Source organism: Euprymna scolopes, chromosome 39, assembly GCF_053919585.1.
Source record: "Euprymna scolopes isolate OS-2025 chromosome 39, ASM5391958v1, whole genome shotgun sequence".
Taxonomy (NCBI): domain Eukaryota; kingdom Metazoa; phylum Mollusca; class Cephalopoda; order Sepiida; family Sepiolidae; genus Euprymna; species Euprymna scolopes.
In genome coordinates, this window is record NC_136520.1 from 67,511,703 (window position 1) to 67,530,360 (window position 18,658).

The 18,658-nt window shown below is 33.4% G+C and overlaps 1 protein-coding gene and 1 pseudogene across 1 annotated transcript in view; one reads left to right on the forward strand and one right to left on the reverse strand.

Annotated features, from left to right (window-relative positions):
• Nucleotides 1-9,544, forward strand: part of LOC145263824 (ubiquitin carboxyl-terminal hydrolase 40-like) — a 150,193-nt gene extending 140,649 nt beyond the window's left edge. The window contains exons 31-32 of the mRNA XM_080120889.1: nt 4,578-4,678; nt 9,238-9,544. Of these exons, the coding sequence (XP_079977015.1) occupies nt 4,578-4,678; nt 9,238-9,367 (231 nt within the window). The 3' untranslated portion in view covers nt 9,368-9,544. The remainder of the gene's footprint in view (nt 1-4,577; nt 4,679-9,237) is intronic.
• LOC145263965 (5S ribosomal RNA) lies at nt 5,967-6,084 on the reverse strand (annotated as a pseudogene).
• Nucleotides 9,545-18,658: the final 9,114 nt, after the last annotated feature.

The window sequence follows — 18,658 nt, forward strand, 5'->3', positions numbered from 1 at the left end:
CTGATATTATGTCAGTTCACTTTCCAATTCACACGGTTCATTTTACTCCCTCTCTCTCTTTCACTCCCTCTCTTCCTTTCACTTTCTCTCCCTCACTGCCTCTCTCTCTCCTTTTCACTCAATTTTGGGAGAAGGGGGGTGGGGTCAGACGTTTTCTGATATTATGCCAGCTCACTTTCCAATTCACACAGTTCATTAGGTCAGTTATCTCCAAATCCCACTTAGTGATGTATTGTCTAAATACTTGTATCCAAGTTCTTGACCAACCAACATTTCTGCGCTTTAAAACATCCAATGCTTCAGCAATGATGTATCCAAACAATGAACACTACAAGTGTTATACCAGCATAATAGGATAACCTCTCTGCTGTGCAAATGTCGTACTTTTCAGCAAATCCTTTTTCACATTGCAAATCCATCGGATCAGAGATCCGTCATTCACTCATGAAATATCTTATCAAAAAAAACAAAAAAAAAACAATGATTGTCAAACTTTTTTTATTTACAAAAACAAAAATTAGAAAACAAATGTTCAGAAACAATCAAACAATATTAACAAACAAAAATGTGAGCCGACAAATTTTCATTGAAAATTGAAAATATTTTCTTTTATTAAATATTAGCAGGCTGCCCGATGTTGCCTGGTCATAAAATATACTTAAATATATATATTTTTTTCAATTCATGCAGAGTTTGTATTTATTATTATAGGGCCAAATTCTCTATTGATTATTATATTGTACGCAATATATAGAAATGATTTCAAAAGTTGAAAATAAAAATGTCTTGACTGCCATCAGCTGGAATTGAAACCAAAACATATGACTCTCTAGCATTATTCATAACTATCTGAGCTAAGTTTGTGTGCATGTCAAAACTTAAAAAAATATTGTTGTTAAATGTATATTTGCACACGTGTAGAAGATACATATTTAATTGACTTACGCCTACCAAGTTCCAATTTTTCAATTTTAACCCCTTAGCACCTATTTTTACTGGTCAAAAATGAAAGCGAAGTTATTCCACAGATCCAAATTCTCTATATATCCTGTTTCGGTATTTGTACAGTTTAATCAAGATATTAAAAAATGAAAATATCAAAAAAAGTTTGAATTGTACGTATCCATTATATAGTATAAAGTTATCCGAAAAAAATTTCATCAAGTAGTTTTTGTTTTACAATGAAAAAACAATTTGATACTGAGCAAAAGGTTTGATTTTTAGGAAAAAAAGCTAGTATTAAAGATGGGGAGGAAGTGTGAGCACTTTAAATTGAGTTATCTCCATGTGCCGTTTCTAAAATCCAAACAAAAATTTTTTTAAATCCCAGATGTCTGCCTTCAACGTGCTCTCATAAAAACATGTTTTTCCGCTGTAAAGAAAACAAAAAAAACTACTCGATCAAATTAAGTGAAATTTTTTTTTCGGATATGTACAATATAACCTTTTTCGCTATTTTCATTTTTTAATGTCTTGATTAAACTGTAGAAGTACCTAAGTTTCAAATCTGTAGACCAAAAATTGACACTATTTTGGTTGAGATTGTTCCGCACCCACAGACATGTTCACTTATATCTATATGTGCAAAAACAGAAAATGTAAATCTTAATATTTCAGAATTAAAAACATTTGATTTCGAGTAGAGAGTAATTGTAAAAAAAAAAAAAGAAAAAATTCAAAAACTGCGACGTTACACCTGTAGATATGGTCCCAAATGGAAACCCCTTACGCCCAAGTGACACTGTACCTTGTTTGGGGTGAACATGATGAAATGGCAGACTAGCAGATTTTTACTCGACCAGACCAAAACAAGAGCCCTTATGGGCCTAATCTGTTCAGAGGTATGTTTGTAACAAACAAACATACCTCTTTGAACATAGCACAGATGCAAATGCATGCAAAATGATGTCACTGGTAGGGAACAATAAAGATTTTAAAAAGATCGCATTAGAGATGAGAACGTTCAAGATCACGTTAAAGGCGTGGATAACATTTGTGAGTACAATTACATGACGTCCTCGCCGTAATAATGAAGAAATAAATGTCGTCGTTACAAAGAAAAAGCAAGTTCAAGTTCTTGTCTATTCTTGGTCTCCTTTGCGACTGAGGCTACAACATGTTGGTTCCCAGACAATATTACATGTTGACCCAACTGCCAGCTCTCCAAACATTCAACTCCTACACTCTCCTCTTCTTCCTCCTCTCCGGAAATATTTTCATTTTTGACTGGTTCTAGCCTTTTATTAGTGGTCATAGTTCATTGGTTGCTGGAGATCACAATTATAAATAAAATATTTTAATATTGAATATAAAATTAAAATACATTGTTCTGAAATTGCATCTTATTATTGTGGATACAAGAGTTACCTCCCTTTATCACAAAACTACCCAATGTTTTCCATATAATAACATCAGGTAGTTTTGTGATAAAGGGACATAACTTTGGTATTCACAATATCGGAAATTCAAAATTTATAAAATGAACACGGCCTAGACAAATCTACAATAGGGAAAATATTTAATCATGCTTACATGGTCAAATATATTTAATATTTAAATATTCAAATATTTAATCATGCTTACATGGTCAAATATAAGTGGGTCAGAAATGTAAACTGACATATTGTTTCGTATGTAAATAAAAATGACTTTTCCTGTTATCAATTAAGTTGTTTGGTTAACCCTTTATGACCTGGTTGAACAAATTCGTTCAGTTGTAAATAAATGAATATAACGGCATAAATAAAATGGAAATTGATTCAAACGTCCCTTGTATGTATTATAGTTCAGTATCTGGGTAGATGCCAGATACCTTCAAATTACAATTGTCCATTGCTTACATTCAGTATGCCGCAATCTGTCTTGGAGAATGGAGGATTTCATTTGTTGTCATAAACGCGCTTTTTTCAAGCACTATGGATAATAATCAAGGTAATTTTATGAAATGCAAAAATTTTCAGTGGTAGTTTAACTTCATAATGAACGATCGATATAGTGAAGAAATCTTAAAATCATAGTATAATTATCCTTTAAACTAAGTAAAATTAGCAATAAATATTTTTTAATCATCTGCATTATAATTCAGGTCATAAAGAGGCGATTATATCATTGTTTTTATCTTTTTTACACAGTGATCACCACTTATCAAGGCCCGGAAGCCACTCAGGGATAAGGGTTATTGCAAGTACATTACGTTAGTGTGGAGATTTGATGAAGTGTTTACTTAAGGGGGCAGTTCATTAGGAATTTGTTAACATTGGACTTGAAGACATCCAAGTTGTAGTCCGGAGGGAAGCAGGCAGACGGAACAGAGTTCCACAGGCGTGCAGTCCTAAGAAAGAAGCTTTGTTCATGGAATCCGCGTTTTGATTTAGGCACAGATATAGAGTGGGGGAAATTTTTCACAGTGGATTCAGCTAGACGGGTGTTTTTCGTGAAAGATTGGCGAGGGGGGACCAGAGATTGGAGTTCAGACGAGCACCTGCGATGAAAATAACGATAAAACAAGGATAGGCTCGCAACGTCTCTTCTGTGGGAGAGAGGTTGCAGGGTAGAGAAAAGGGCATCCCCCACTAAACCACAAAGTCTATTTTGTACTCTGTCAAGGCATGATAGGCTGTTTTTGGCAGCTCCTGGCCAGATATGGCAACAGTATTCCATCCTTGGACGTACTTGGCTTTTATATAGATAGAGAATTGCATCAGTAGTGAGATATCTTCTGGAGCGGTAGAAGGATCCCATCATCTTTCCAGCGACCTTGGCAACAGACTTGATGTAAGTGTTCCATTTCAGATCAGGAGTAAAGGTCAAACCCAGAAACTTGTCAAAACACGGGGCCTTACCCAGACGAGAGCCATCCATCACAATTGATGCCAGCTGGGGATCAGAGCGTTGATGATGTAAGGATAGGAGTTTGGTTTTGGATGCATTAAAGGTAACAAGCCACATCTTCCCCCACTGAACCACGCGCTCGAGATCAGAGGAGAGAGAATCCGAGAGAACTTTGTCATTTACAGCCTTTGATGTGTTGCCATAGATTGTCGTGTCATCAGCATAGATTCAACGAATGATTTAAGTATGTGTTTAGGGAGGTCATTGATGTAGATCAGGAAGAGAGTTGGGCCCAGGATTGACCCCTGAGGGACTCCAGCATTTATATTGCAGGCCTCCGATTTTTGTCCATCTACCACTACTCTTATGAGCCTATCGGAGAGAAATGATTTAATGATTGAGAAAACATTTCCAGTTATACCGTAGCTGGAAATCTTGTGAAGTAGACCCTTATGCCATACCTTGTCGAAGGCCTTTGATATGTCAAGAGCAATTTCCCTAGAAAGAAAGCCTTTGTCAAGAGATTCACTAATCCTGTGGGATATAACCGTCAGCACATCTCAAATTTCGTTTTGAAAACTTGAATTTTCTCTGCAGAAAAAAAGCTTTCAAAACCCTTGGAAAAGTCTTGTGCCTATTGCAATGAAAATAATGCCTTAGAAGAGAAAAACATTTTGAAAAAAAAATGGACAACTAAAACTAAGATGCCTGTTGCTTTAACTTTTTTTTTTTTTTTTTTTTTATAGAATATTCTTGAAGAATTCAATGATGCAAATGATTTTTCCACCGAAGAGGATGATCAGAAAAAGAAGGAACTCTTGAAGCCGGCAGAAACCAAGATTAAACCGTAAGTGGCAGCCTTTTGTCAATTTTCTAAAAAAAACATTTCTCTACGTTAATAAGACAAAGATAAATAATTAAAGCTAAAATATTAATATAAAAAAACTAAATAATATTGAGTGACAACATACGTCTGTATATTATTTAATTGGAATGCTTATTGAGATAAGTGTTATTTATTCATTGCGGACTATTATCATCTTTCAAACATGCATGGTAGGTTATGTTGTAGATGGAACAGGTTTGCAGAAATTGTAAATTAACTTATCTGTTTCGGATGCATGATTTATTAATATCAGACGTGTGTTTGTCCATTTATTTATTGCGGACCATTATCCTCATCTTTTAGTTGTTGTTTCGTGACGTTTCGGCCAACTATTCTTTTGGCCTTCATCAGGTGGTTACTCTGAATCTCCCAACTGCATCCTCAGCAATTACTGTCTTCCATAGTTGTCGTCTCACCATGTTTTGGCCAACTAAGCCTCTGGCCGGCTTTGGGTAGGATTGAAACCGCTTTCTTCAGACAATTCTTACTACATTTTTGGCCAACTGTGGCGCAGTGAATAGAGACATTGAATCTCCACAGTTCCAGGTGAGAATTGTCTGTAGATAGCGGTTTCAATCCTACGCAAAGCCAGCCAGAGGCTTAGCTGGTGAAAACATGGTGAGATTGCGACAACTACAAAAGACATTGATTGCTGAGGATGCAGTTGGGAGATTCTGAGTTCCTATCCTGTTGCGGTAACCACCTGACGAAGGCCAGAGGAATGATTGGTCGCAACGTCGTGAAACAGCAACTAAAAGATGAGAATAATGGTCCGCAATAAATAAATGGACAAACACACGTCTGATATTAATAAATCATGCATCCGAAACAGATAAGTTAATTTACAATTTCTGCAAACCTGCTCCATCTACAATATAAACCTGCCATGCATGTTTGAAAGCCGACACACGTGCCTGACAAAGGGAGACGTCCTGATATATAGCATCACAGACACACCATGTGACCGCCTGATGCATGTAAGAACATCCTATATGTAAAATATTGTATAAAAAAATAACAAAAAAGCATATATATATATATATATATATATATATATATATATATATATCTCGATGCCTCTGCTTAGTCTTGAAAGACAAAGGATACCCTTTAGGGGCAGTAGCACGTGTAATTGTGAGGCAAGGGTTGTGCAATCACCAACCACACCACTCCTAAATCAGCACTATTTGGGTCCAGTGGCAAGGAGAAGTCCAGGACAACCGGAAACAATGCAGGGATAAGCAGAGAGCACATACAGCACCTGGTATTTCCCGAATGGTCACCCATTTAGTACTGACCAGGTTCAACATTGCTTAACTTCGGTGATCCAGCGGGAACCGGTGTGTCAACGTGATTATGCCGTGTGTGTGTGTGTGTGTGTGTGTGTGTGTATATATATATATATATAAAAAGTTGGATCAATAAAAGTGAAACTGCATAGTTGGTTCCATCATTATATTTTAAGTTGCATCAATTTCAGTCTATCCGTCACATCTTTGCATTGTTCTGCCTTCTATAAACTTAAATTTCTTACGGTTTCTACGGTTTGATTTGAATTTTTTATTTCTTATTTTAATCCGTTCATCAAAGCGTATTCATAATATGCATCCATGCATGTTTGAAACATTATCTACAGTTTCTACTATATACTGCAATTAGGTGCGGATTTAAAAAAAATCACAATATTTATGTTTTAATGCTTTTGTTCTGGTATATCTCTACGATTATATTACAGGAACTTTATGTGCATTTGAGTTCGTTCCCTATTGACTCCAAAACAGCTGGGCCGATTTTTATGAGATTTCTCACAAAAGTACTCTGTGCCTGGCAGTGTTCTTAGATAGGTTTTGTATCGGAATGTCATCAATAAGTATTGATAATCAAAATAATTCAATGAAAAAGAGAACAGGCGATTTTGACCAAAGTTAACACCTTACACAGCGTAACATCACAAGCCCATTTGAGAAATTTTATTACCACACAAGCCGAAAAGCTTGACATATAAAATCAACAGTAGGTTCTTTGATATGACATGGGCATGTTCGTTTAGAGCACAATTGAAGTATGATACTTGACTTTTGCATTTTAAACTTTAATTCAAGCCATTATATATAAAAATAATTTTATAAAATCAACAGTAGGTTCTTTACAGTGCAATTTAGTCTACAATGTATTGTGGACTAAGTAATTGCGAGGAGGCATGTGAAGCTTCCCCCCCCCCCCCCCCCCCGGTACACTGTGATGAGTCGTCCCCTAACTATAGTAAACGATCAAATGATTTGATTGAATGGGTGATTTCAGATTTCGGTGAAAATAAAAATATGAGTGTGAAGCATTCGTTGATCATCATTCAGTTCCGGGCAACGTTGGGTCACCCTGCTAGTGTATGTATGTATGTGTGTGTGTGTGTGTGTGTATATATATATATATATATATATATATATATATATGATTATAAAGTATGAATTAGTTTCAACAAGGAAAAATAAACAAAATCAGCTTGAGTGTACGATCGTTTCGGAAATGATATCCATTTTATTTACAATCGACAATTATTGATAATAATTGTATTCGAATGTTCATCTCATCAGCACAAAAGAAGGGGGAGGGAATTTAAGACACTAAAATAAAACTAGCATTTTGTAGTAAGTTAGCTGGATGGTCCTTATTGAGTTTCATGAGGAAATTTGTTTTATTTTCTCCAGTAAATTTTGTATGCATGCTTCTGTGTTTTGGGCCCAAGTTAGAGAACACTAAGCTTTCTCTTGGAGATTAATTACTTCTCCAAATAATCATGACATAACCAAATTCTTAGTAAAAAAATAATAAAATGTTTTAGTGTCGGTTTTTTTTTTTTAATTGTTTCATACAATTGTATCAAACTTTCGTACAGAAAAAAAAAAAAAAAACAAACCCAATATATTATAAGTATTGAATGTTTTTTTTTTTTCTTTGGCACTTGTTTGGAACTAATGATCAACTTGCCTTGGAACTTAATTCAATGACTCACTCTCTTTTGTGATCTAAGAATGTATAGTGAATGGAAGGTTACATCTCTACAAATCACAAAAAAAAAACACAAGGATTGGACAAAATAATGGAAACACCTTGTGAATTAAAACATGAAAAATTTCCAACATTTTGGTATCATTTTTTTCAGCAAGATACAAGTCTTGAGAGGGAAAAAAAAATGTTAGTGCAAGACCATTTTTGCCCCCTCCCTTTCCAACACTGATCATATCTAAATAATTCAGTTGCACTATTTTATGTTTTGAGTAATAAAGAATATGGTGCTTATTTAGTATTGCACTTGATTAAAATAAAACAAAAAATACATAAAAATCTTTAATGTACATACTCATCACACGAGGATATCATATTCCAAAAATCACGTGAATTGATAAAGTATTTTTTTTTATTTTTTATTTTTTTTAAAACATCAAATTATATTAGGAAGCCATGAGGAGGCAGGGAACAACCATGATGTTTATTTTTAGCTAAAATTGAAGGGAAGCAATTCAATTTGACTACAAAGATTTTGTTTGTATTCAAAATAAAACTTTTTAATTGCTAAAAATCATAAAATGTGAATTTTTAATAAAAAAAAAATAACTTGATCAATTTACATGATTTTTGGAATATGATATCTGATGTGATAAGTTCATACATCATAGAGATTTTTTTGATTGTTAATCAAGTGCAATTCTTAAATGCACCATATTCTTTATTATTCCAAAAATATAATGCAACTAAATTATCTAGATAAAACCGGTGTTGAAAAGGGCAGGGGTCAGAAAAGGTTTTATCCTAGCACATTTTTTTTTCTCTCAACAGCCCTGTAGACATTCCTGGGACCATGCCAGAAGGACTCATATCTTGCTGAAAACATGAAACCAACATTTTGGTAATTTTTCAGTTCTTATAGGTTTAAAATATTAATTGATGCAGAATTCATAAGGTGTTTCTATATTGTCCAACACTTGTACATCGCAGATGCAACCAACATGGCAATCAGAAAGGATTCATGGTATTCACTATTTTTATATTAATTTTTACCAGATCTCATCGTATGATAAATATATTTATCTTTAAATATATTTTCTGTAATGCGTGCCGAAAAAATTAATGTCCTACAATATGTGTACATTGCTTTTCGTTAAGTAATATTTTTTTTTCTATTCCTGTGTTTATGCGACATCAATTGGTAACAACACCTGAAAATAATAAAACAATATGAAACTACAAGGATGAATATATATGGCGTTTTTATTTTTTTTTATACACTCTAGTGTCTGGTTTTCATCAGTTTTGTTTAAAAATTTATGATCAGTCAAGGTCAAGTCGACCTACCTATCTACTTAGTACCAAGAGCTTGATATATGCAGATTTTAGTACCACATAGATCAAGCTCTTGTCCAAACCATTCTATTGTGAACGAGCGGCTTACAAAAGCTCAAGGTGTACTGTTTGCGTTCACTAAGTTAAAGAAACAAAACTGAGCGGTATTTCTTATTTTTTAGGTCTTCCCCGTCAGAAGAATCCTCGAATGAAGAATCTGAATTAACCAAAGAAAAATCCGCTGCGAAGAATGAGGGCCGTAAAACACGTCCAGAAGTTGGACTGACCATCAAAGTGGACAAATTCACGTAGCATTTGCTGTATTTTCTCTTGTTTTATGGATAACAACAATAAACCTGTTTATCGTGTTCGGTTTTAATGCTACAAGAAAAAAATGATTCTCCCTTTTTTTTTTTCTTGTTTGTTTACCCTGTATAAACAAATGTGTAATGCTCTTATCTATATATAAATAAATGACATTCATCTGTCTGTTTGTGTGTTGGTTAAAATTCCTTAAACTTGAATATTAAAACCAATAAATGTATTTTTTGGAAAAAATTGGTAAGTTTTATATGACTTTTAAATTGAATTAGGGTGAATAGAAAAGTATAAGGTTAGGTTTATGGTAGGGACTGTATGATTCGGAATTAAGGTTTAAAGAAATATCTAAAAAGTTTTAGGTTTTCTTGTCGGGTTCAACAGCTAAAAAAGGCTAAAATCATTGAAAGAGTTATGCAGTTTTTTTATAGTTTTATGTTCCCTAGATCTTGCTCTTGTATTAAGTAGGGCATTGTCTATATAAAGACTCCCTGAATATGTTTAAATTAAAATTTAAGTTCTTTCAATAGAAATAGCCCTACCAAATCGGTCATTAAACCAGAGTCAGATGAGCCCATAATGATATCAAAGTGGTTAGGGTTATTCTTTCTTGTCTAATGTTTGTCAAAATTTATTAGGGATCTTCTAACTAAGAGAATTAATTTGATTTCCAAATTTGTTACATCGTTATTATCTTTATTATATGTCTTTCTTTTAGTGAGTATTAGGGCCTTGTTTAAGAGGATTGGTGATATTGACTGCTAATAGTTATTAAAATCGAATGTCATGAAATTGAGCCCTATTTATCTTTTAAGGATGAGGAACTAATTGCTTACTGACTTAGAGCATTGCCAAGGAGGGCATACTTTTTCCTTTTCAGGAGGGATAATCTTATCTAACATTTTTTGACTTTAAATTTACTTGTGTATTTACAGTGTATTTGTAATATGCTTTTTTTTTTTTTTTTTTTTTTACAGTGATCACCACTTATCAAGGCCCGGAAGCCACTCAGGGATAAGGGTTATTGCAAGTACATTACGTTAGTGTGGAGATTTGATGGAGTGTTTACTTAAGGGGGCGGTTCATTAGGAATTTGTTAACATTAGACTTGAAGACATCCAAGTTGTAGTCAGGAGGGAAGCAGGCAGACGGAACAGAGTTCCACAGGCGTGCAGTTCTAAGAAAGAAGCTTTGTTCATGGAATCCGCGTTTTGATTTAGGCACAGATATAGAGTGGGGGAAATTTTTCACAGTGGATTCAGCTAGACGGGTGTTTTTCGTGAAAGATTGGCGAGGGGGGGGCCAGGGATTGGAGTTCAGACGAGCACCTGCCATGAAAAAAAATTTTTACAAACATTATTAAGTACATGTTAATGAGATAGGAATAAGTACAACTGTAGATTATTCTGGGGGGTATTTCTGTTAAATATACTTTGTATGCGTATATGTAGCTAATGTTTGTATAAATAAACATACATATTTGTTACGGTCTGGGAGAGGCTAAGTTTGGGGGTAATTGTCCCCTGGTCAGAATCGTCAATTCTCTAATAGGATTATTCCCTCTACACTGCCCGTAAAAAAAAAAAGGAAACCCATCGCTACGTTATGATATTAAATGACAGTATTTTTGATTTGTGAATACTTCTTACACAACCTTCAACCACTCAAACAAAAACGATATAACACATTGAAATATATAAAAGGAGTTTTTATTCACATGAATAGTTTGTCACTGAAATTCAGCACAATGGGTCGAGGGAAGGATGGAATGGACTAAAATCAAAACAATACAAACTGCAATATAAAATGAAAGAAAAGAAATAGAAAAGGAAGCAAAAAATTTATGTTGACAAAGTTTTGGGATATATCGTTGTATATTGCTCTTACGTCGCAGGTTCTCTCTTCTTTCTCATCCCCCCCCTCTCTCTCTCTCTCTCTCTCTCTCTCTTAACTTGTCCTTGACTATTCTCGGTGTTCTTGTCAACACCTGAACTCCACAGGGTCGGTTTCCCTTTTTTCATCATTCCCATATGAATGATTCAGATACATCGCATGAAGTTGACCTACTGTAAATTTCGTTGTGGTCTAGAACGGAGATAACCTGTGTCTCTGCCTTTTTTTTTTTTTTTCTACCTGAAAATCCTTAAAACAGTTCTTTCCCCATCATCCCGCATAGAGGATGTAGACGCATAGCTGCTGTAACACCCCACTAAAGGCATGTAGGACTATGGAGCGATGTTACGACATCTTGTCCGAACAGCAGCATCAATCAAAGACTTTGTAAAGTTTCCTTCTCGGCTTTCGTTTTCTTTTCCTTTATCTTTTGATTGGCCAAAGAACGAGTCTCCCTTTATTTGCTACCAACTACTATGTTATCTCCTTTTCTCGCGTTGTGCCTTTTGTAGAGAGAGAGAATGTGTGTGTGTGTGAGAGAGAGGGGAGCAAGTTCTTGCTGACGGTGTGTTGCCTGCAATGAGAGCTGAGTCAGGTGTTGATGAGGCGGAGGCGACGTTGGCTACAAAATGCCCCCTATTCATGTTGATTCCTTACTATTTTGTCTTTTGATAAATCTATTTCCTACTTTGTCTTCTTACTCCTTCCATGGTATCACACAAACGCAACATAAAAATTCCAGAAAACAGACTCTTGTATGTTTTGCAGTACATACGTGCATACAGTGGAAATAATTTCAAATCGACAATCACTGCTATTTAAAAACGCAAGAATGAAATTTCATAACAAAATTCACTTTTGCAGTGATCAAATATCTTAATAATAAATAGAGCTAGGACAACAGCATATTCTTTTAATTGTCTTGACTTTCGAGTGTGTATCCGTTGATAGCTTTTATATAATGTAATGTGGTTCTTGGTTGATTAACTGTGTCTAACTGTCGGATATATATTTGAGACTCAAAAAAATGAAAAGAATATGCTGTTGTCATAGCCCTAATAATCTATATATATATATATATATATATATATATATATATATAAAAGGTAAAACGGGCGCACACATTTTTGTATGTCCAGCAAAGGCTTTTTCCGGGGTTGGGGGGAGAATACTATTTTTTAGAACTTTTTATATGCTCCCTTGATCATAATTTGTGAAAGCACATCATGTTTCCATTTACTGTTTTCCATGTGAATTGTAATGTTTTATTCAATATTTAAGGTTATAGAATAGGCAACACTTTCTTTAATAAAGTTTACATAAAAATGAGCACCCATTTATTGACAATCACCAATTAACTAAAATTTAATGTAGAAAAAATCAGGGTTTGTATTACTGTACACATAGATTCGAAAAAGTTGTCAAAAAACAAATATATAACAAATAAATGTTATCAAAGGCAAGATAAGTTACTTTTCTACAAAACTGGATATAATTTTTGTGTTTTTATTCAATGTAACATGTTTATTCAGCTCAAAAACCATACAGTGTTTACCGATGTATTGGAACATTCCAGATGGCGTCTTATTCTCTCTTTAACACGGTAAGTGTGGGAAAAGATGTTATGAATAAAAAAACTCGATAAAATACTGTTAAAAACTCTCTCAATATATGTTACCATGACATAGGTTGACGTATATTCGGCGGGTTTTTAATAGTATTTTGTATAGTTTTTTATTTATAACACCTTTTTCCATACTTACGGTGTTAAAGAGGGTGTGAGACGCCATCTTGAATTTTCGAATACATCGGTAAACACTGTATGTTTTTCGAGCTGAATAAATATGTTACATTGAATAAAAACACAAAAAATATATCCAGTTTGGCAGAAAAGTAACTTATCTTGCCTTTGATAACATTTATTTGTTATATATTTATTTTTTGACAACTTTTTCGAATCTATGTGTACAGTAATACAAACCCAAAAATCATTGGTAAATGTTTACAATCGAAACCACCATAGTTTTAATCCTAAAAAACAAAATAAAGATCTACTTTTTGTTTGCAATTGCATCTGAAAAGCCATTAAAAAAATATCCTGAAAAATAGAAGAAAAAAAACAAATTATAAATATTTAAGACTGTTATATAAATTTAACATAAATCGAGCACTTACTTCCTGCCCAAATTTCAGTCAGAGACATGTAATCGTTCGCAGTTTCAAAGTTTTATGGCAGGAAAAGGGAGAGGGAAGTCTTTGTATCGATTTTTGTTTTGATTTTAGAAAGATATGATTAAAACTCACATGTCTTTAACTATTCTCTACTTCCGCCTGACAATTTACTTGTCAGAAAAAGTGATGCACAACATTTATCTGCGACTGTCTGGAAGAGCTTTAGCAAAGAAAATGTTTGTACATCGACTTTTATAAAATTCACACTATTCCTTCCTCTCGCGTGTTTCTTCGGCTTTTTCATATAAAAACGAAACTAAATCAAAAGCGAAGACAGTTTCTCGGCCTTTCGTGCCAGGACGTCCGGAAATGGGGAAAACCCCTCATATCATTTGGACACTCCCTATTTGTGGGGAGCTGGTTTTCCCCAACATCATGAGGAAATGAAATGGCAGAAAGCTTATCTGGCCCCCAGCCAACGTTCGTTTCTGCAAGTCAACTTTTTGATTGACATCGCTAAATTTCAACACTTTTCACTTCTTATGGCCTCGTAGTGTAGCAGTAAGATCTCGCGTTTTCTTACACTTTTAATTGGAATTCGTTATTGAGATGAGTATTATTCATATTAATTTATTTATTGCGGACAATTATTCTCATCTTTATTGGTTGTTGTTTCACAACGTTTCGGCTAACTATTCCTCTGAAATTGAAATTTTAGATATAGGTTCCTTGAACATGGAGCTAACCTAATAACTTGATTTGAGCCCAAAACAATAAATCTTAAGGGGTCATAATAGGGGTCGAATTTAAAAAAATTTGGTCGCTGCGGTCTCTACCAAATTACTCAAACAATTTCTGGTCTAAACATTTGAAATTTTACATAAAGGGTATTCAGAGATAGGGCAAGCTTTTTAATTGGTTTCGGTCGAAAATTTGAGGTATCAATATATAAATGTATGTATGTATGTTTGAATGTCTGCCTAAAACTTTCGACAGAGGCAACGGATTTTACCAAGATCAGTATCGTTTTGAAGTTCAACCTTTCAGATGACAAATATCGAAAAATTGGCTAAAAACATCATCTTCACCTTCAACTGGACACTTTTCTTCGGGCGGGGGGAGGGGGTCGCTTTTTTTCGCCAATATTTTTGAAAGTACTCCTCTCTTTTCGATTGTCTAGCCCTAATTTAAACCTATGTCACTTCCGGTTTGGCGGTGGTCATAACAGCAAAGACGTAAGGTTTTTTCCCCATTCTTTTCCTCCTTCACAGTACGGGTTCGAGCCTGCCTTCCGACTAAAATTTTTTTTTTTTTTGTGGCAGGAGGTGCGCAATATCCAACCACACCTCTCCTGAGTCGACATTGTTAAATACTAATGGCAAGTGAAGCGTATGTCGAAACAACTAGAAACAAATGCTGAGATAAGTAAAGAGCATATACAGCGCCTAGAATTCCCAAATGGTCACCCATCTGGTACTAACCAGGCCCAACACTGCTTAACCGGTGATCTGACGATGCGATTATACCGTGTGTATTTTATATATATATATATATATATATAGTCATCCACATACAGTACTGTTTCGCTGTTTCACAGCTCATCAGTGCAGCTAGACAAGAATATTTACATAGAATATTCCGCGTTTCATTCTTGTAAGATTTCATTAGGCTTGTGCTCTTATCTTAAGAATATATATATATATATATATACTAGACTACCCGTGACTCGTTGGGTCAGTATGTTATATTAGCTATGGAATTCATGTATGAGCGTGACACGTGTGACGTATAGAAAATAGTTTTTTTTTTACATAACAGAAACATTTCTATGAAAGTATATTAAAATGAAAAAAGAATATAGATAGATTTCTATGAGTCGTTCTGTTTATTATAATTGATTATTTTTGAAAAAAAAAAAAAATTAGTTACTGAATTATAAGAGGTTGGCCATACTTATAGGTAAATGTGCACTGAACAGATACCATAATACTTATTATAGTTAAATTCAAATTTTGATATATCTGCTCTTTTTTTTTTTTTTTTTTTTAAATCGTTCATTTCTGTATTACGTTTAAGTTATTTTAACCCCCACTCTTCCAATGTTAAATAATAATTTCGAAATAAAAACGTTAAGATTTCAGCGTCCCAATTATTTTTTTTTTTTTTCACGTTTGAATTATCCAAATAAACAATTGTTAATAATATCTGCTTTTTTTTTTTTTTTTTTTTTTTTTTTTTACATCGTTCATTTCTGTAAGTTATTTTAAACACCAATCTTCCCATGTTAAATAATAATTTTGAAATAATAACGTTAATATTTCAGTGCGCAGGTCATGCGGGCATGCGCAACCGGATGTCGCAAACCGGAAAGTGGGTTACATACATTGTTACAAGATCATTTGAGATATATATATATATGTATATATATATATTGATTGAAGAGCTACGAAGACGGAAGTGGTACTATTAAAACGAGCAACCTTTTGTACGCCACAATTTATTTTTGTACATGCTCATCAACATTCTCAGTGCACGTTTGCTAGGAATTCAATGATGCATCTCTCGTTTTGCCGCGCTTCTATGACATGGGTTGCTTTCTTAGAGTCTCACACCGTCAATATCTGCAACAGAAATGAAGTAAATCAAAGTAAAGATAGCCCAGATTACGAGCCCTTGCGTCTTGCAGCTGTGTTCACAAAAATTCATAATGATCAGTTAAGTTACTTATGGATGAATCCTTTACATAGAAACATACAAACATAACTTATAAATCTAGAGGCACGAACACATTTTCAAACGTGAGATGTTTATAAATAAATATTTATAAATAAATATTTATAAATAAATATATATTTATAAATAAATATTTATAAATAAATATTTATTTATAAATAAATATTTATAAATAAATATTTATTAATAAATATTTATTAATAAATATTTATTAATAAATATTTATTAAAATTTATTATTTATTAAATGGCGCCCGAAGCTCTCTTTGACACAGTAAATTTGGGAAAAGGAGTTAGAAATAAAAAAAATATGCAAAATACTGTTAAAACCCCACCGATTATGTGTCAGCCTATGTCACGGTAACATATATTGAGCAAGTTTTTAACCATATTTTTTCTATTTTTCTTTTTATTTATAACTCATTTTCCCAAACTTACCGTGTCAATAAGTCGAGCGCTATTTTAAATCTTCCAATACATCGGTAAACACTGTATTTTTTTCGAGCTAAATAAACATGTTACATTAAATAAAAACACTAAAAATATATCCTGTTAGGTAGAAAAGTAACTTATCTTGCCTTTGATAGCATTTATTTTTTATATATTTGTTTTTTGACAACTTTTTCAAATCTTTGCGTACAGTAATAGAAACCCAATGTTCGTAAATTAATGTTTATAACGAAATGTTCACATCATAAATAAATGTTTATAAATATATGTTCGTAGCGCATAGATACGAGAATAGTTCCAAAAGTAAAGTCTCCTATTTTTAATAACTTAAAAAAAAATTGAAGAGTTATGAAGACTGGAGTGGTACAATTAAAACAAGCGACCTTTTGTGCCCCAGAATTTATTTCTTACATAGTCACCATCATTCTCAATGCACTTTTGCAAATGATAAGGGTTATTTGAAAAGTAAAGCTTCCTATTTCTTTAAGCTAAAAAAGTTGAAGACCAATGAAAACAGAAGTGGTACTATTAAAAACGATCAACAATTTGTGTTCCATAATTTATTTTTCTACATAGACATCACCATGCTCAATGCACTTTTGCCATGAATTTAATGACGTATTTCTCGTTTTGCCGCGCTTCTATGACATGGGTTGCTTTCTTAGGGTCTCACACCGTCAATATCTGCAACAGAAATGAATTTTTTAGGTCATGAATGCATAAGTTCAGTTATCATAACAATGCAATTTGCAATCCCCTTCTGACCCGCTCGAGCAGAATAAAAATACACTGACATACCAGGGTTTCGATCTGTGTTATTAATAACACAGATCTCGTCAGGCGAAAAAGTCTGCCTTTTTCTTTAGGTGTTCATATTGAAAATCGAAAAAGAAAATGCAAATAAAAACATTCGGATTAAAAACTTATAGTCATGTGATCTGATTTTAAAATAATGTTTAAAGAAAGGCTATTACTATGTTTGAAGCTCAAAAGGTTATTTTTAGTATTGAATTCGTCTGTGTTGTTGAGTGATATGGAGAGTGGAGGAGATGGGGGAAACAAAATGTGTGATTTGGTGGCAGAGATCATCAATGGGATGGGGAAGAGAATGCTTTATTAAAAAAGGGGAGGCTACTTTAACTTAGGTCTTTCATTTAATTTTTAAAAATATTATTTGTAACTAGCAGGGTGACACAGCGTTTCTCAGGACCATAAAAAATTAAATATTGATAGATGTAAAATAGTAAAAGAAATTCTCATTGCTCCCCTTTTTAGGGAGCAAAACAAGAGCACTACTAAAACTACAACAATAAAAAAGAGATAAATTAAATCTGTCAATACAGAAACGTTGATTTAATTTGAATAAAATAAAATACGCATCAAGTGCGCTTGAAAGCCAAATCACAACGTAATATTAGAAAAATAAACAAATAGTTTACTTGCTTGAAATTTATAATATAAATATATTTCGGAGTTAAACTCCATCCTCAGTATGTTGTTTTCTTTCTTTTGTTCTCTTCTTCTTTTTTGTCATGTTGTGAAGTTGGGAATAAAAAACAAGAGAAAAAAAAAGAAAGAAAACAACATACTGAAGATGGAGTTTAGCCCCGAAATATATTCATGTTATAAATTTCAAGCAAGTAAAATATTTGCTTATTTTCCTAATATTACGTTGTGATTTGGCTTTCAAGCGCACTTGATACGTATTTTATTTTATAAGAAGAGATAAATTAAATCCGGAGTTAGTGTCTTTCAGCTTAAAAAAAAAAATAATAATAATTTTCTGGGCTAAATTAAAATAGCATTAAAAATTGTGTTCCCTTCTTGATGACATAAAATGAATCCTTTTTTTTTTCTTTTTTTTTTTTTTTTTAAAGATTATTTTTCCGGTGTTACAATGATTAAGAAATACAAACTTTGTTGAGGTTTATTGTGTATTTGTTTTTTGTTTTTTTAATGTTTTAGCCGGACATACAAACATACAAACGCACAGACAACTGCAATTTATATAAACAGATAACACTGCGCCGGTTTGTAA